This window comes from Lagopus leucura, unplaced genomic scaffold (assembly GCF_019238085.1).
Source record: "Lagopus leucura isolate 7727_CA_CO unplaced genomic scaffold, USGS_WTPT01 Super-Scaffold_760, whole genome shotgun sequence".
Taxonomy (NCBI): Eukaryota; Metazoa; Chordata; class Aves; order Galliformes; family Phasianidae; genus Lagopus; species Lagopus leucura.
The window spans coordinates 8,234,652-8,253,946 of NW_024962257.1; the positions used below are offsets into that span (position 1 = coordinate 8,234,652).

General features: G+C 37.8%; 1 protein-coding gene across 1 annotated transcript in view; it reads right to left on the reverse strand.

Moving 5' to 3' along the window:
- The window catches only part of SMG1 (SMG1 nonsense mediated mRNA decay associated PI3K related kinase), a 62,054-nt gene that overhangs the window by 7,851 nt on the left and 34,908 nt on the right, over positions 1-19,295 (reverse strand). Inside the window, exons 27-54 of the mRNA XM_042864224.1 lie at positions 19,083-19,230; positions 18,597-18,756; positions 17,660-17,780; positions 16,922-17,170; positions 16,390-16,674; positions 15,401-15,545; positions 15,001-15,139; positions 14,478-14,708; positions 14,203-14,380; positions 13,206-13,367; positions 12,679-12,896; positions 12,360-12,514; positions 11,251-11,473; positions 10,122-10,368; positions 9,352-9,581; positions 8,555-8,803; positions 8,020-8,158; positions 7,822-7,931; positions 6,665-6,883; positions 6,105-6,295; positions 5,333-5,505; positions 4,686-4,965; positions 3,760-4,032; positions 3,388-3,622; positions 2,353-2,579; positions 1,465-1,615; positions 1,185-1,374; positions 498-967 (exon numbers count right to left, since the gene is read on the reverse strand). Coding sequence (XP_042720158.1) covers positions 498-967; positions 1,185-1,374; positions 1,465-1,615; positions 2,353-2,579; positions 3,388-3,622; positions 3,760-4,032; positions 4,686-4,965; positions 5,333-5,505; positions 6,105-6,295; positions 6,665-6,883; positions 7,822-7,931; positions 8,020-8,158; positions 8,555-8,803; positions 9,352-9,581; positions 10,122-10,368; positions 11,251-11,473; positions 12,360-12,514; positions 12,679-12,896; positions 13,206-13,367; positions 14,203-14,380; positions 14,478-14,708; positions 15,001-15,139; positions 15,401-15,545; positions 16,390-16,674; positions 16,922-17,170; positions 17,660-17,780; positions 18,597-18,756; positions 19,083-19,230 — 5,798 coding nt within the window. The remainder of the gene's footprint in view (positions 1-497; positions 968-1,184; positions 1,375-1,464; positions 1,616-2,352; positions 2,580-3,387; positions 3,623-3,759; positions 4,033-4,685; positions 4,966-5,332; positions 5,506-6,104; positions 6,296-6,664; positions 6,884-7,821; positions 7,932-8,019; positions 8,159-8,554; positions 8,804-9,351; positions 9,582-10,121; positions 10,369-11,250; positions 11,474-12,359; positions 12,515-12,678; positions 12,897-13,205; positions 13,368-14,202; positions 14,381-14,477; positions 14,709-15,000; positions 15,140-15,400; positions 15,546-16,389; positions 16,675-16,921; positions 17,171-17,659; positions 17,781-18,596; positions 18,757-19,082; positions 19,231-19,295) is intronic.

Here is a 19,295-nt window from a genome sequence, read left to right on the forward strand (position 1 = left end):
CCATAAAATAAACATTGATACTACAGTACAGTTGGATACTGGTGTGAAGTTCAAGGTATGTGACAGCATCGCCACCCAACAATGTTTTCAGGATCAGCACTGCTATATTTTTCCATGAGATTAAAAGGAAGCAAGGGGAGATTTAACACATTACAACTTAAAAGGGAAGTTAATGGATGACATTCAGCAACACGTACCCTCTGTTTTAAGCAAGCTCCTCCTTTAGACTTATACCTTAATGGAGTATGAATTCCAAATAAATTATTTTCTTCTAATAAATTATTTGATGGTTACTGAAAAAAACAACTTATATTTGCTCTAAAAAGAGTTTATCCTGTCACTTTTCATTTTACAAGACAAGCAGTTTTCAATAAAGCATCCACTAAAACACTCTAAAATATATACACTCAATAAATAATGAGGTTCCTGTAGTGCTTAGACACAGTAGCTAAAGCTCATTTTCCACAGGCACAATTTGTAAGAAAATGAGGTCTTACTTGGAACATGGCAATATGCAGCTGCACTCTCTGAAGGCTGGTCTTGCAAGATGAAATACTGGTTTCAAGTCTGCGCACCAGATCATGCTTCTTCCACGCTGTATCATACGAACTAGCTAGGACTGTTGCCCTGTTCATAACCAGCTGTGAGAACTTGCCAACCTGGATATTGTGCTCCACAGCTTTCTTGCACAGGTCATCCACAGACACTTTGCTTTCTGCTCCAAAGTCTTTAGCTTCTACCTGAGCAATGATATCCACACCCAAAGCGCTGATGAAACTGCACAAAGTCAGTCCTAAAGCCTGATTTGGAAGGCCAATTAAAAGCTGTCTCACAAAGTCAGCCGTAAAAGCTTTGATTGGTTTGGCCATTTGGTCTTCGCTAAAGCAAGAGTTTCTGTAAAGGGCTTTCACATTGACAATCTGAACAGGTCCGTTTACTGCATTCTGGTCATCAAGTGAACTGATTCCTTAAAGAAAAAAAAGGAAACACCTCTGTTTTAAGTTTTAGATGGATTTAGAAAAATATTAGACTTACAAAAACAGGAAGATTACAGGAATTTATTTAAAACTTTTGATTACTTACCGCATTGGAAAGGTGAGCTAAAATAACAGTGTCTTTCTATTCTCAGGAAATAATGGGATGAGCAGTGGACAAAGTGAAAGTATTTAATAACATTTATTTACCTGACAGTGTTTTAGAAAAGGTACCACAGAGTCTGAAAAATTCTTTAATTGTTTGCAGTCTCTTCAAAAAGAAGATTTCCTCCAGAACTTGACGATTATTGTCATCATCAAAAAAGTTCACTTGAGTGCTGCGGGCTTCCCTAATTATGTCGATCTTACGCCAAGCTACAGGTACTTCCATCTTGTTTAGCTGAGCAACATAAAGGAAATAATTTGCTTTGCTTTATAGAACTGTCATATGCCAAGCTCAAAGCGTACTTTGAGAAGAACAAATCCATACCTTTTCAATCAATAAACCAAACGCAGTTTCCACTTGAGCAAACATTCCATCAAAGGCTACCAAAAGCATCTGACCAGCTGACATTTTGGGAGTTTCATCAACAGAACCATTCCTGGGCTGAATCAGCTCACCATACTGAGCGTGAAGTACTCTTAAATAAATAAAGTACATGTTTTTACTTAGTCTACAAAAATTAAACAGCATTTTCTTAAACTGATTGCTCTACGATCTACAATTGGCTACAGAAGATTGGAACTAAGGTGAATTTTTCACAGGTTCCACCCCCTCCCCTCTTTCTACGATTCTATCTATCAGTTCTACCACTGGACTCATAAGAACAGTTAAGGATATTATGGAGGACAGGACTGTATTAAAAAGCCATTAGGAAATAGAGGTAGAGAATATAGATTGTACTTCCTCTGAGCATGGTAAAAAAAAAAAAATGTTATGAATATTAAATGATGCAAATATTACCATTCCTTCCTTAGAAGCAAGTACTCATTTTTACAATACACATGTATTAACTGACTGAACTACGTAATGAAGTACAGGCTACAGGAGTGGGAGATGAGGTCTCAGGTTATGGCTGGGACGGCGCTTGCTGCTCTGGAAGGATGGTCTTATTCTCTCCCTCCCTTATACAACTTTTGACTCTCAACTGACAAGCTGAGCAGGCTTGCCAATGGGTAAACCAGGAAGAAAATTAACTTAAGAAAAACACTTCATTATACTGCTGATGGAGTCACTGGAATTCAAGAGAAGCATCAAGACCACTTTTTCATTCTGGAGCATAAGAAGTCCATACTTCAAATACTGAAATTTAGATAAAGTAATATGATTCTGCAGTCTTTGTTTTCTTTCTCATACCTAAAAGAAAAAGAGATTTACCTTGCAACATCAATGTAATGAGTGTGTGTTTCCTCCTCTAGTCCCATAGCTGCATTTCTTAAGTAGGCCTGAAGAGATTCAACCAATGTTTGCAAGGAAACTCCATCAGTTGTTTGTTCAATAAGGTTATCTAACTCACGAAGCATGCTTTCTAAAGTATATTCTCCTTTCATTAAGCACCGAAGTGCTTCAGGGAAAATAATCTGCCGGAAGTTGGAATTCAATTCCTGCAAGAAAAGGAAAAGAGAAAAAAGTTTGCCAGATTGTAATTTGTATTTACTTATTGCCAGAGACCTACTCATGCCACAGAAATCAATGCAGGTAAGACAAAATAGTACCTTCAGTGACATAAAGCAGGAGACCTAAATGCAGCTACAGAAAGGACTAACCAGTGCTCTCAGTCTCTAAAATGAGACAAGACGTACCAAAACAATTAATTATTTTGGCTGCTTAATTGAGTGAAACACGTACTTATTCAAGAGCTCAACAAGGAGCTCTCAGATACAACACAAGCCTGGACCAAAAATACTCATTAAATTATTCTCTTCTCCCCTGTCTTGGAGATAGGAGTCTATAAAACAGCTTTTCAGAATTTGTTTCCAACTACCTGTTTCAGGTGAAAAATAAATGAGGCTTAGCAGGACAGAATGGAAATAACACAGGTTAAACAATGTGAAGGCTGTTCTGGGCCACCACCACCACCAGAGTAAAGGAATGAAAGCAAGACATGAAGCTGGTTTGTCTCCAAATCTGCTACTAACTCCTTGCTCCAGATTCCTTGACAGCGGTTTTTTTGTTTTTACAACTTGCCACACAGATTAAAGCTGTTTGCTCTGACCAGTAAAAATGCAAACGGTAATAAGAGTGAATGGCTGGTCAACTCAGGAAAGTAGAGAAAACCAAGACTAAAGCTTCCCCCAAGTAATCACAGTAGCATCATAAAAACAGCTGGTTTTAAGCAAGAAGCTATTAAGAATGACTTAGATGAAGCCCAAGAAGGTTGAGGATGAGTGAAGATTTAACATAAAGTATTACCTGAAGTGAGATGTATACTCCATTAGCTAAATGAACAGCTTCTGATGCTTCAATTGGGTTAGGAATATCTAAGTCCTGGGGTACAAGATGACATTGCTTCAGCAACTGCACAAGGCAAGTAACATTCCCACTCATGCTGCAGAGCTCTTCCAAAAACCAGGCTCCATCTCTCGAAGTCAGATCAACCAGCTGCTCTCCAGCACTAGATGCTGCACCTTCCATCATCAGATTCCGCCTAGGAGGATTACAACAGGTGGTTAGACAGCGTGCCTTCTCCATGTATTCATGCATTCTCCATGTAACTTCAAACATTCCCTTTATGTGTTCTCAAACAGGAATGCATACCAAAAGGTTTCACAGGAGGTATCTCACCTCGTCAGTGTACAAAGAGCAGAGATGATGACGCTTGCTAAGCTCAGCGAGCCCTCCTCTCCGTTTTCATGAAGGAAAACTTTTATGCAGCGTTCAATTTCTTTCAGCTGCTCTTCACAAACAGGTACAGTAACTGCCTCCTGCTTCAGACGCTCCACCTGCCTGATAAGTCTGCTATTTATATCTGCTGCATAGCGCTGGAGGGTCATTTCTGTCGCAGTTATGAACTGGCACACACTTGCAGGTGGCTGCGGAGCATACTGCATTTCATACCTGTAAGGCAAAAGTACAAGGACTAAAGTCTCCCGTCTACAGCTCTAGCACGTTGTGTTCTGCTCTAGGGGAAGGAAAAACACTCCACACTTGAACAATTCCTATACCACTTCACATCAAACTTTAAATACCACAGCAGGTGATGGCTTTCAAAGTGACACAGTCATAAAGTCTCAGAATGCACTTATTTCTTAATTACATTTAAGGATGGAGGCTAAACAATAGTCCTCTAAAGGAATGAAGAGAAGGTAAGGAACAGGAAAGAAAGAGGTTTCAGTGTAAACATTTGAATACAATCTAGAACCTGTAAGCCAAGTAATGGCCTCATGTTAGAGAAAAAAAAATAAAAAAACCAATTGCTTGAAAATTTGGTTTAAGGAGAGGAAAAAAATAATCTTTTGTTGAGCTACGTGATTTTTAAATACTCAATGTTTGTAAACTTCCTGAATATCACAGCCCCAATGCCACGTTGTTATTAATTTGTTCTTTACAGGACAATGTTACCTTGTTGTTTTTTTTGTTTTGTTTTGTTTTGTTTGTTTGTTTTACAGTAAACATATTAAACTCCAGAAAAGTATTGTAATTAGAAAGTTAAAATCCCAAAGTAGCTGAAAATTAAGTTTTTCAAACAGCCCATCACTCTGCCAACTTACTTTCTAAAGATATCCTGACAGCGCTCTATTGTCATGTTGCAGATGAGTTCTTCCATCCAAGTCTTCCACTGCTCTATTCGGTGCTTCTGAAACACAGCTTTGGGATACTGAAGAGCCACTGTTGCATAGTTGTGCAACTGTTCGAGGCAACCACGTAAAACAGATCTTCTCTGCTGGAGAAGAGCACCAACCTCCCCTTCTAATTGCTCACACTGGCTGATGAGATGTGCCTGGCCTGCATTTTGCAGAAATGCTGTTGCTGGTACGTAACTCGGAGGACCTTTGAAGATAGATAAGTAAAGCTTACTTTTTAATTAGCTCTGAAGCATACAAATATTGAGCATTAATGTAGTTTGGCCTTCTGTTTGTTTTATTTTTAGCTACAGTAAAGACAACACTGAGATCGAAAGTACTAATGTGAATCCTAAATGTAAGAGAATCTCATGCACAGCTAAGGCAAGACGGAAAGGCTCCTTCAGGCAGCTTGGAAGAAAAGCTTTACAGTGCCCTAAATTGCTCTTTAAAGAATCTCTTTTAAAATTTATTATATAAAGGACCTTGTTTTTAAGGTAGAAGATACTTATGGGGCCTCCTGGCATTCAACTCTAGTTATTTTCAAACCATTTTAAATAAACACTATTTAATACCTAGGTCCATTTGCGTGCTAATTTCTTGAAGGAGACTTGCGAGTTGCGTTGCCTCTAAATTACTGAAAGCAGCTTGGTAGTGTGTTATCCACTGCTCAAATTCATTCAGCTTCACCTGGATCGCCTCCTGGACAGCCCTTTGTTGGGTCTGCAACTGTGTGTGCTCAGAATACCTGGATTAGTGAAACCACAGAATCAAGTAAATACTACAAGAAAATAGTAGAAAAAAATAGGGAATACAGAACTATACTGAACGATGCTGCACTGTCTCACTGGCCAGAAAATTAATATATTCTCAGCAATGACATAAAACTTAAACACTGTTAATAACTGAGTTCCTACAAAATAACAACTGCATGCACATGTGCATACATCCATGCACTTCAAATCCTTCATTGTTTTTAACTAAGCTTGTAAAATAACATTAAGAATTAGGAGCAGATTCAAAGATTTTTGTTCTATAAACCAGGAGCTGCAGATTATTTGAAGGCTTTCAGTCTATTCTGTTTCTTGCACTGAGGGTTAAACACGAAACATGGAATAGTGCAGGTAACACTGAGAGTACGAACCCTAAGACTTAAGATCATTCAGTAGGAAAATTGATTTAGTATTTCTTCTACATAAGGAATGACCTTTTACTGTAAGAATAGTTTTTACTCTGCTGTTAATTTCTCTCATAAATTAAATAAGAAAAATGTATATTTAAGTACATACTAAACCACCAACTCTTATTAATCTGAGATTCCTGTCAGAATTCCTAGTTTCTCTGTACCTGTGCTGAAGTGTGTGAGAGGGATGATCCACTCCTTCTGCACCTTCAAGAAATTCTATCTCCTCCAGTAGCTTTCCTTGCAATTTTTCTACATCTGTCAGCTGCTCTTGCAGGTTGAGATATTCTTCTAAACTACTGTCCAACTTCGGAAGCACAGCCAGCATTTCATCTCTGTTCTTAAACCAGTTAACCTATAACCAAGATACAGGATTTAATTGAAACAGGTAAGAGAAAAGTGTTCATCTAGAATTCTCTCTCCAATGCTACAGGCCTAAAGCTTCACAGACAACGTTTAGATGACACTATGACCCTATTTTTAAAGGCCTCCAGCCTTAACTTGGACCAAATATTAGAATATATTTTAGAGTTAAGCACACAGAAAATAAACACTTTCAAGCTCTGCATAAACACCCACCTAAATACAAGTGCCACTTAGCTACATTTTGTGAACCATCTCTAATAGGTGACCGCCTCTTCCACCATCCCCAAATGTGAAGAAATGACAAGAAAGTGTACAAGCTACTTGGTTATATAGCAGAAAACAATTGTAGTGAACTCACCTTTATCTCAGCCACTCTTGAAGAGAAGAGACTACGTGTAATATCTCTTTCCATTTCTCTCTTGCTTTGCTTGTTTTCAGCCTGCTGGCCACCACCACCATATACAGCTCCTGCAAATCCTGCCTCACCCCCTGCTGTCCAGTCCACCAGAGGATCATAAACAAAAGCTTCAAGCAATGTAAGCAAAGTTTCTCTCCCACGCCGCATGATATGAAGGACCTGCATCATGCATTTTAAACAATCATTTGCGTCGTCCTTGGATAAAACATCGTGTTTGAGCAGCTACAGAAATCCATCAATTATCCCCACACAGCTCAAACACAGGAAGAACACCACAGGATGTACAAACAGCTATTCTGTACAAACATCACTAAGTGATGCGTTCATGTAGTAACTAAAAAAAGACAACCAAGTTTGCATTCTAGCCTTCCACACAAACTCTAGCAACAGACACTTGAGAAAGAAGCATCTTTACCTCTATATATTCAGAGCTTACCACTTTTTTATTTAAAAAACAAACAAAATAACGACCTGTCACATTTGCAAAAGAAGAGTACTGAAGAAAAAGGGTAAGCAAAACTCATGAGTGTCTAATGGGAAATGACTAGCTACAGTCCTCATAAAGAGCCACCTCACCCACTTGGCATGGCCAAGAAAAGAATGAAGTCATTGGGAATCACTTGCTTTGGGACATGCAAGCCCTTCTTCTGTGAAAGCACCTCCAGAATAAAAAGCTCCAAAACACATTTGCTAAGATTTTGGGTTACAGCTCAATAAAGTGTTCCCTTTATGTGGGGGGAATCACTGTTTTCTTAAAAATCCATCAGAATTCTTACAGTAAGCAAAGATTGGAAATTTACTAATAATTTTAGCTATTTAGTAATTCACATTTTACCTGAAAAAAAAATATATAAGAAAGTGAACAAACAGACGAGTTTCCTGGGAGAAGAGATTACTACATTGCTCAAATTTCACCTTAACCAAGCTACTTAGACTTGACTGAAGCATGTACTTGGCTAGGCTACATATTACAGAAAGGTAAATCAACCTAAATCTCAAGACTTTATAAATCAACAGCAGAATGCTTAATAGCAAGCATCTAAGACTATATTTGGTAAGTGACAGCCCTCAGGTTTTCCACAAACTCCCAAACTTACCTGTTCACAAGAAAGCCTGAAAACCCCCTCTACTCCTGTCACTCCAAGTGCTGTTTCAATATTGTGCGTCATCCGGAATGGAACTTTCTCTGGCACCCTAAGGCTTTTCCCTTTAAGATAAAAATTTAAGTTGTTTCTTTTAATTGCCAAAAAAAGAGAAACCTATCATTAGAATAACTTAAGGCATTTTTAAATTACCTTTTTCAAAGCAAACATTATAATCTATGTGGACAACTTCTCCCGTGGTCATATCTATAAGAACATTATCCAGATGTCTGTCTCCAAGACCAATGATGTAGCCAACCATGGACATAACTGCAGTGGATCTTGCATAAGACTTTAAAGAGAGTTTCAGGAAAAAATTATTTGTGGGAATTCTCTGCCAACACATTGCACTGACTACTATCTTATAGCATTATTTTTAAGCAGAAAACAAATCAAAGCCACCGTACTCCAAGCTGTTTTCTATATGATGTCTTACAAGAGCTATCATTTCTTAAACCAATAACCCTAGTTAAATAATGTAAAGAAATCAGGTATATACACATTTTTTATTCCAGATGGTACAACTACATTATTTCCTACCAACATTCCTCATTCTGTGTAACTCTGTCAGTGCTAACTCATCAAACTGCACAGCAACATTGCTTGATAACATCCTAAGCCTTCACTGACCTTCATCCCATTAGAAAAAAAAGTCTTTCAAAGGCAAAATATATTTGTTGTAACTTACCTGTGTAACTCTCCACCATTCATCTGGTGTAGTACATGATGACCAGAGCTCCTTAGCTAGGAGATTTGGGGGAGTTGCTTCCATCAGTTCTTCTAGAACAGCTCTCATCACATTCAAGGGCCAGTCACGACGTGACACATCAAGACTAAGCCCAACTGCCTTTAAAGCAGGTCCAATTTTACTGTAGTAAAGTTCACTAGGTCTAGGCACGATTCCAGGATTCTGAGGAGTCTGATAAGAATCCTGAGCCTAGAAGAGGTTAAAAATGCTAGTGTACAAGTCACAGCTTACATTACCACAGAAAAGATTCCCACATTCAGTCTAAATGAGAATAACATACAATTAACAACTCCTCAACAATGACTTCACAGTGCAGAGAGCTGTTTTGAAGTTCAATAACTGAGAAAACCTAAAGACAGTCAAAACACTTTGTTTTAGCTTAACTTTACTCAGTAATTACTAAGGTCAGTTTTGAAAATACTGAAAATAGAAAAGGAGTAGAGAATGAGATTTGAAATCTAAGTTTAACTCTATTCATTCAAAAACAGTTCTTGCATTATTGTGCCAGAAAAGTATACTTATGTTAGCTACTGTAATAAATATAAATACATATACATACACGTATGTATATACATAATTCCACTGACATCTGGTAGAACCTCAAGAAATGCAAATACACAGACCCATCCTTCATGATCGTGAACAAAAAAAGTCTATTTTAAAACTATGTTACTTAGAACTGCCAACCAAATGAGAATAGAAGTTTCCCTTCTGAGTCATCCCTACATTGTAGTTACCTTTTGTGCTTGTAAAGCAGCTTCTCGCTGCTGCCATCGCTTGTAAAGACCAAACAAAGGCGTAGCTCCATCCACCCACTGGATCAAGCCTGACCTTGTTCCCAGAGGTGTCACAGAGTAGTGCCGTGCGTGAAACCTCGGGGTCTCTTGACGGTTAATGGTAGCAAACATTGTGTTCACAATTGATAGGAATTGCATGATTCTTTCATCCAGGTGCAAGTCTTCTAAACCTGTGTTAAATTAGTTTAAAGTTCAGTTTCTAGATAATAAGATTCCATCCTAAAGCCCAAAAAGCATTTTCTGAAATCCTACTTCATTTCCGACTACAAACAGCTCTACAAATTATGCAGATTAAAGATGAGTCATTCAGCTTAAACCTTAATGTTTACTTAACTTTTACCTACTAGAATCAGTTTACCACATCCCTCTGTGAGCAGCATACAAAACAGTAACTAGTGTAGTGAACAGGTCTTTCCCTACTGAAGGAGACATGAAGTCTTAAAAGATGTCTTCTGAGATTCTTAGGCTTCTGGTAAAGTGCATCCAGCTAATCCTAAAAATATAAAAGATACCTGAAACTCCCTTGACTTATAGCTTTGGAAGGCAAAAATCCTTAAACACAAAGTGAGGTGGAATAAAGGGAGGAGAGTGAGCGGATGAAACATTCTGTCCATACTGCGCACAAAGACGACATGCATCCTTCCAACTCTAGTATACCTGGTCTGCAATCAGAGATATTAACTTGTTTAATAAAAATCTCAATTTCTTACCTTTGAACAAGTACGGATAGTTCTTCCCATCCGAGCCCAGGAAAAGCAGCTTTTTAGGTTTGGTTTTGGTAGGCAGAATGGTGATGGTGCTGCCCACACTATGAATTGTGACTGTGTCTCTGGTGGATACTTCTCCAGGGAGCGCTATCTCAGTGTTCATCATGGCAGCCAACCAAGGACTGATTTCTTCAAGCCGCAAGAGATAACTAGCCCGTTTCTGTGCTCTTTGCTGCAAACTTAGCATAACCTATTCCAAGGAAATGTTTTGTTTTAGGTTGAGGCTCACCTTAAAAGCTAGCATTAAAAATTAAAAACAGACTCAATGGTCTTCCTCTTCTAGAAAGTACAGAGATTTCCTTCAATTGTTTTTCATCCTTGGCACCTTACTAATCCATTTACAGTTTAGAATGAAGTTGACAAAATCCAAGACATACACTCTGTGAAGCAAATGTAGCCTGTCTGGTAATAAGCAACAAAGTCACAAGAAGTCAAACTCCTCAAGAGGTTTGCTCCTGCATTTATACATCTTTCAGGTGTGGTCAAAGGCAGCAGCCTCTAGCAACCTCCTCTTTATATATCTCCATGCCTACTTGCTCCTTGCAAAGCTGAAGGAACTCTGTGTAAAACTGAAAACTTAAAACTATCAAGCAATTTAAAAAACAATAGGCTGCCTCTGGACATCCACGTGGGCAACACAAACACTTTGTTTCCCCTCAACACATAAAAAACTAAGACAAAAATCACATAATTGACTAAGTACCTTTGAGAAAGGTTGAGTAATTGAAATTTGCAGCACAGAACAGCTATCACTCAGGATAACCAGAGTATCAGCTTGTTACCATTTGAAGCTACTAAGCTTAAATTACTAAAATTAATAAATAAAATAGATTCAGAATGACAGAATTTAAAAAACAGAATCCCTCTGCCCTCTAAATTGATATTAAAAAAATAACTCCTTTGGGTAGAAGTGCAGTATGGCAGACAGCCGAGATACCAAAGTTACTGTGCTTCAGTATGGAGCATGTCTATGCTGACCGCAGAGGAGACTAGTTCAGGACACGATTCTGGAACATGAAGACAACAATAGGACACCAAAGAGTGAGACAACCCCTAGTCTGTGATGTAATACCTCTTTAAAGGGGAGCCAGCTGCTTCCAGGCTTAGCAGGATTCAAAGGATTCTTAAGTTTTTCCAGTGCATTTTCAATGGCACCTCCATAGTTATCCTGGAACCACTTCTCATGAGGAGTTTCTGTAGGAGCTGCAGTGATGCTCCGGACATGTTCCAAAGCAAATACAATGGGCTTCATTAGAGCTGTATGCTTCTCACGCATGATTGCTATCTTCTCTTCTCTATTAAAAAAAAAAAAAAAATCTCTCTTAATACCATAAAAACAACCTCATAAGCAGAGCATTAAAACAGGCTGCAAACAAGACATCAGAGAAATCACAAAACCAATGCATCTCTATAATGAGGTCTTTGAGAACAACTGTATTAAAATGAAATGCTCCTCTGAATCATACTTCAAACTGAAACATTTGCAGTGGGGCTTTTCACCACTGGAGACCCAGATTTCAGAAGTCCAGGGAATACAAAACACCCTAAACTCATTTCCTTTGTTACAAGAGCTCTTTATTACCACTTCATGAGAGTGTGCCACACTCTAAAGAAGGAAAAGAGGAATATCCTATTCTGCCATTCTCTTAAATTCCACAGTCAAGTCTGAAATAGGTGTTTTTATGCTTAGGCAAGCATCCAATGAAGGCCTTCCCCTTCCACAAATCCATTCACAGAAGAATCCAGATAAGAGATAAAAAAAAAATTGTTTCTGCACACTGAAAAGCAAATTACAATGTTCTGTTTACTCCAACTATCTGTGTTGACAGTAAACTCCAGACAGGTCTTATCCTTGCACACATTTGTCCTCATCTCAGCTGAATTCTACGAAACACCATGGAAATGAAGAACTATAAGTTCTCAAACTACAGATCAATTCACACTGGGTTCTTACAGATTATTACTGAGGAAATCCCAATACAGACTCAGAGATCGACCCTGTTGCTGCCTCTCATTACATCAGAGTACTAGCTGTGGTACCAAAATACTTCTGAATAAGGCCACTAACTTACAGAGAAGCAGCTAGGACAGTACAAATTCAAGTGCAACACGATCACCTTGATGGCATGCCTCCCCAACAACCATCTAACAATCTTCACTTGATTTGACCAATACACATACTTGCGTAGAGTGTTGTTATTTTGGACCCTTTTGACTTCATCTTCGAGTTGTTGAATCCTTCTGAGGACATACATGTGCTGCTGCAATAAAACTCCCAACCAAAGTTCATCCCACAGAACTGTAACTCTGCGCAGCTCAGCCACTAGCATCTGAACCTATATAAAATAAAGATAACATTACTTTTTAATAGTATTGAGACTTATATTTGTACACAAAGAGCTTGACAAAGATGACAGCATAACAAAGTTGTACCAAACTTTCAGCAGCCCTACAAACAAGATAAGTATTCTGCAGTTCAACACACATTTGAATTACTAACCTGCAATACCATTGTTGGATTTGCAGTTGAGAGTTTCTCCACAATTTTGCTGTAACAATCTTGCATCATTGCTTGATCTTCATTTAACCCAACTTTTGTATCATCTTTAGTACTTTCTTGAGAAGCTGGTGGACTCCCACCATCACATTCACCACCCAAAAGTTCTTCTCCTTGAATATTACCTAGCAAAGTAGGGATAGCAGAAGGAAGCTTGTTCCCTAAATTTGAGAAAAGGAAAGTAAAAACAAAAGATTAAAATATTATCTATGCTCTTCTGGCCTTCAAAGCTGTGTCACTCAATATCTCATTTAGAGTTAGAACCCCATGTAACATATACTTGGCCATAATTAATGACAAAATTCAGAACTGATGTGCAAAAGCGGTAAATCAAAGCACAAAGTATCCACGAGATCCCAACAGTCCTTCATACACAATGTTACTGATACTGAAAAACAACAACACTTTACCCAGTATATAAAGTATGTTAGATAAAAAGCATTTGAACATTTGATATTTTTCTTTCATACCTGCGGTTTGCGATTCACTGCTGAGTGAAATAGTACCCACTATTGCAGGATACAGTATGAGATGGGGAGAATCTTGAGCCACTCGACACAATAAGTTGCAAATACTCTGACGAACGTACACCTCTGGATGATTGAGGCGAGAGAAGAGCTGAGGAATAATACCTACAGCAACAGGACAAGAGGATATGCTGGATCCTTTCTGTATACGCTAAACAATGCACATTTCTAAAGCATGCTACTTATGCACTGGGGGAATGTAAATGATCCTGAGGTCCCTTCCATTCTATGATTCTGTGAAAAGTCTAGGCTCCCAACAAAAAAGCTCTCTTTTGTTTTTAAATAACTGGCTTTCAGAGCACGAGCAACTGAATTGCTTATTTAGTCATACAATTCAAATGCAGATCACATCAGATGACATTGTTCAATCAAGCACTAGAAAATGAATTCCACTGTTACATAATTTTAAACAAAACAGGAGAGATGCAATAGTTCCTGAAGTCAGTAAACTGGATGTTTCAAACAAACAAACTTTGGCAGCAGTTGGCTTCCTCCTCCTCTGCTGCCTTCCACACAACTCGGTATCTTTCCTGGGGAATGCCCCTGATCAAACTGAACCAGTAGTCTGCTGACAGACAACTGCTACTGCTTCAGCCACATACACTTCTCTGAAACGTATTTCAATCTGTGGCTAGAGGGGAAACACACACACACTTCTTTTAAGAGGCTAAAATAATGCAACTCTCCACAAACCACATTTTCTTTCTTCTTTCAGCATCTCAGTACAGGAGAATCTGTACTCTAAGATCAGAACGTAGAACAACTTTCATGAAAGTGGAGAACTTGCTTTCCTTCCACTGTGTTTAATATATATTTTTTTTTTCCCCCAAGAATACAATGAATATCCTTCTGCTCACATTTATCCTTCTGCTTATCATTCTGCTTACATTTATGAAGACATGTCAAAATCAATGTTAAGAGCTAGGTAACATACACCTACCTCTCCAAGGAGCAGTGGGTGTAGTTTCTAGCCCATGTTCTAGATACTGTCTAAGCTCTCCAGCATGTTTTACAAGCAGCCTTAACAGTCTTAGAGTTGCCATCACAATAACATCATCAGTGCTTTGCTCAGAAGTATTTCTTAAATGTAGCCTTGGATCATCTTCGTCAAGTGAAACCTTAAAAGAAAGAAATACTCCTCTAAATTAAGTATATAGTTCATCTCATCATTTAGAAACTTTTATAACTCAACTTTCCTATCAGCACAACACTAACCTGGCCAGCATTGAGTTTGAGAAAAGTGAAATATGCACTGCAGGAGAGTTTATAGAGACTGAAGATTCTGTCTACAACTTTCCTCCATACTTTAATTAAACCTTCCGTTGCATTTTCATCAAGATCTGAAAGCCAGGGACAAGTTGTTAATAACTGACGCCATATAACATCCACCATATCATCTTCTTCATTGTCTTCATTTTCAGTGATTTGCAGAGTCATATCTTCATCCTAAGTACAAATAAAGAGATAACAGATTTGACCAAGTCTTCAAGCCTTTTCTACAAGGATCTGTTAGTTCCTAATCCATTTTTTTGCTTGGGCAACTCATCCAACTGCACTGTGTGACTGTACTAGCACAGTCTGTGTACCACTTAACTAACAGCTGGCTTCTTAAGAGAACTTGTATATTGTTTGAATTTTAACTACAAAACACTTACGGAAGTTAATATGAATCACAAGTAGGGGACAGAAAATAAACCACAAAGCTGAGCATATTTTAAACAGGAAAACTCCGACTTACTTGAATCCCAGCTGGACGACACACTGCTTGCCCAAGGATCCCATAAATCTTCTCTTTGTCTTCCTCTGTAACGTTGTCTGGAAGCAAGCTCTGAACCTCAGACTTTTCTCGGGGCAGCAGACGAACACCTTCTCCCTGACTGTAACATTTAATAAGTTATATTCTTATTTGAGGAGACCATTAACATTGTATATATATAGAACTTGAAAGATAAATCTTCATCTTTGATCACATACAGAGACTCACTTTTTAGAAAGGTCAAAACAGTCATAATTCCCTACTCACATCTGACTTTTGACCATAAGTAAAAGCTATAATCAATAATACAATGCTAGAACTCATCTTAAAGAAATATATTAATTATGCTGTAATCATGCTTCAAGCATTAGGATGAATTTACCTGGCATTATCAACTACTTTCCGGCCCCATCTATAAGCCCAACTAGCCAGGGCTGCCCAAGACTTGGCCACTTCAGGTGCCTGTACTGAAGACAAGTGATACAGCTGTCCCAAGATAAAGTCAGGTTCTCCAACTCCAATATTTACTGTAACAGAAGAAATGGAGCAACATACATTACAACGTAACAGGTACTTCTGACTACCTCAACATATGAAATAACAGCAAATTATTTTAAGTACATAATTTTTTGGTTAAGTTAGTACCCACATGAAAAATTTTCCAGAGCAATTCTTTTTCAGCTTTGACACTAACTGCAAAACAGTTTTTCATTTGCTAACAACCACTGTCTGTACTCTACAACTGCTTTCTCTGTCACAGAAGGATGAAACTGAAGCAAGAGGCTCATGATCTCCAAAACCACAAAAATACTATGCTATGAAAGCATACTATGAAAAGTCTGCAGAAAATTGAGTATTTAGTGGCAACAACAAAATTTTCAAATTAAACATAGATGGAAGCTACGTGACCACGACTCATATTTGCAAGGCCTTAAAAATACAGCTGCTTTAATGCTCAACCTAAAAGATCCCATTCACACTTAAAAAAAAAAAATTCAAGAGCTGAAAGCGGACAAGCATGACAAGGTTTTATATCCTCTTCATAAAAAATAAATACATTACAGTTTCATGTTCAGGCAAGAAATAAAGTGACAAAAGTATCAGGAAAGAAATATAAAAAGTGAAATATCAAGGGTTGTTTGTTTGTTGTTGTTTTTTTTTCTTTTTTAATTGTGCATCCATACCTATACAAAGACACTGTGCACATACAAAAAGAGACTGCTTATACGTACATATGAAATATTTATATGTATATATATATTTATATATAGAAGTGATGGAGTATTTGTTCTTCATAACTAGCACTATCCCTCAGTGGAACCACCAGTAATTAATTTAACAAAATAAAACTAAGTGCAATAACAAATCTACCTGTAGATTCACTTTCAATCCTGGGATATTCCTCTTCCAATGCATTAACAGCTGGGAGATCAATCAGGGTATATATGTTTTTAGACAAGGTAGACAGACCAGTGTGATTCTGCTGCTGACGAGCTCTATATACTTGTTTTAACTGTCCTGAAATCTCTTTCCATTCTGCTTGAATCCATTTAGCCAGCGTAAGAATAGATTTCGCAACTGCATATTCAGCCTTGGCAGATTTGCAAAACGATATGGCACAAGAACTCAGCATTTCCATGGCATGTGTTGACTGACCTGCACATTATGCAAAGCAGATTTTTAGTGGTGTTAACTTCATTCAAAACACTTCTTCTGAAATTCAGTATTTTCAGATAAGGCTCATAACAATGTATCTTACAAAGAAAACTCAGATTGAGACAACAGTTAATAGGATAAAAGCAATTACTAATGATGCTGTTCCATTAAGATTTACTCAGAGGATTTAGCCTGGCCATGAGGACAAGCAGCTCAAGAATCTACAATTTCTGCTAGGGATACTCACCTGCTGTGTATAACAGCTTTGTTTTCTCAATATCAAGTTCAGGACCCCACTTTTCATCTATCTGACCTGGTGCAGACAGTTTTTTAAAGTGCTGAACCAAGTCCTGTGCAGTGGTGGTTTTTCCTAGCTGAACTTCACTGCACTGGGCAAGCAACCGTGTAGCCAGGGCAATATTTCCTCGCTTTCGTGCAAATTTTGCTGCTGTTAAGCCCAGCTCCATTAGATGACTCTTAATTGGGACTGTTGGTTCTGAAGAAGAAAGCAAGATATACTAAGCACAGTTAAAAAAAAAAAAAAAACCAACAAATAGTGATTTTATCCAGGGTATAATTTCTCTCCAATATAGGAGTATTTTGTGTACTGCCATCAGTAAAGAACTTGGTCAACCCTTTTGCACTTCCTAAAAATTCCTTGATGTTTCAGTCACTTAATTATTTTTGATCTAGAAATGCACTTTCAGGGTTTTCATGACCATTTTTGATCACTGAAGCATTCAAAAATGAAATAAAGTAGAATGAGATGAGCAACTGAAGTGCAATTAGGACTCTCCTTTTTCTTAACAACAGTCTGCATTCAGTAAGAATTGAGACACTTAAATAAGGGAAAACATCTAAATAACAAAACCTTGAATTTAAAAACTAATCTTAGTAATACAAGATGCAGCTCCCACTTTTAATGAAAATTTAGTTTAAATTCTGTATTTAACTGTTTTTAGCACTAAAATAAGAGCTTATATACCTTTAAGTTTTTCCATCAGTTGATTCTGGTACACTGTGTATCTCAGTGCATGCATCCACGGCCTCACATCATGCTGTTTACATGACCTCAAAGCATCATTGAAGAGAGGTATAAGACAGTCCTGAAAGAGGCATGAAGGTTGTACAGCTGTCAGGACAGCTTAATAAATAAGTATTTGCATTTATTAAAAGCAAAGACTACTTTAGTGAAAAGCAAGCATTCTTATTAGCAGTATTAGCAGTCAAATTGTATGGCTAAAAAGCAAATATGTATTATGTAGACCTATGAAGACATGCTTGATTTTGAGAGGACAACCATAAGAATGAGCTCACCAACAAGCACTATTGTTCCTATCGTTCCAGAAAACAGGTCATCTGTGCTCACTGAAGTTTGACATTGTTTTTAATTGTGTTGTTTTGTTTTTTATATTTAAAGGTTACTTTCACAGTGTTATTGCAATTTTATTCTAAGTTACTTTTCAAAGAAATGTTGAAAGAACTGGTGTACCTAGAGCTACAGAAATCCATCTGAAGAGTAAATTTAAAATAAAACACATGGTCAAAGAACTTCACAAAACTAAAAGGGCCTTTTTACGGTGTGACTAACATGGTTCAAAGAAAACAGTCCCAAACTGCCAGGCAGATTTAGACCAGACACCAGGAAGAGTTTCCTCTTGGAGGAGATGGTCAAGCACTGGACTGGGCTGCCAAGGAAGCAGTGGAGTTCCCATCCCTAGAGGCAGCTCAGATGTGGCATTAACTGATACGGTTTAGTGATGTAACTCAGTAGCTCTGACTGACATCTGGACTTGATTATCATGAAGGTCTTCTCCAACCTCAATGATTCTTTAGTTCTACATTCTACATTCAATACTTCATAACATGGCTATAGAACTAGAAAACTGTGAAACATAGATTTGATTAAAACACAGCCATACCTCTGATGTCAGCCTGTTGGAGACAGTGTTTTCTAAAGCAGAAGAACAATACAACTGAAGAGTGCTCAACACTGGTAAAGACTGAGACACGGTGAGCGTGGAAAGTCTTAAAGGTCCAATAGCTATTCGTGATGTTTGTTTTAAGTATTTTATAACATTTCTGAAATAAAAGTTATTTCTGTTAGCTGGACTATTTATTAGAAAACAGCATCAAAAATACTGAAGAAAAAAGCAACTCCTACATCTGCATACTGACGATCAAGAAATCATTCAAAAACATAACAAGTCACATGTTGACTCAACAGTCTCAAGTTAAACACCAATTCATGTCCCCTGAGTAAGCTTATGCTTCGTAACAGAGTAAGCTAGGAGTCACAGTACTATAAATGCTGAAGTACAGATTATGCAGCTCACAAAGTTTCATTTGAAAAACTAGAACAGCTTGTCACAGTGGGTTACACTCATTTATAACATGCTGTAACTTACTCAGATATTGACTGCCACTTCTGCTCCTGTTCCATGTGGTTCACAGCTGTTGCCAGACACACCGAACTTCTCAGAAGTTGTACTTCAACTGCTTTTTGAAGTTCTCTCGGGTCAGGACTTAGCATATTAGGAAGGAGCTTCTTCATGTCTACAAAGAGAAAACAAGTTGAAACTAAGTAGAATTTCCAAATATCACATGTTAAGAATGAATTT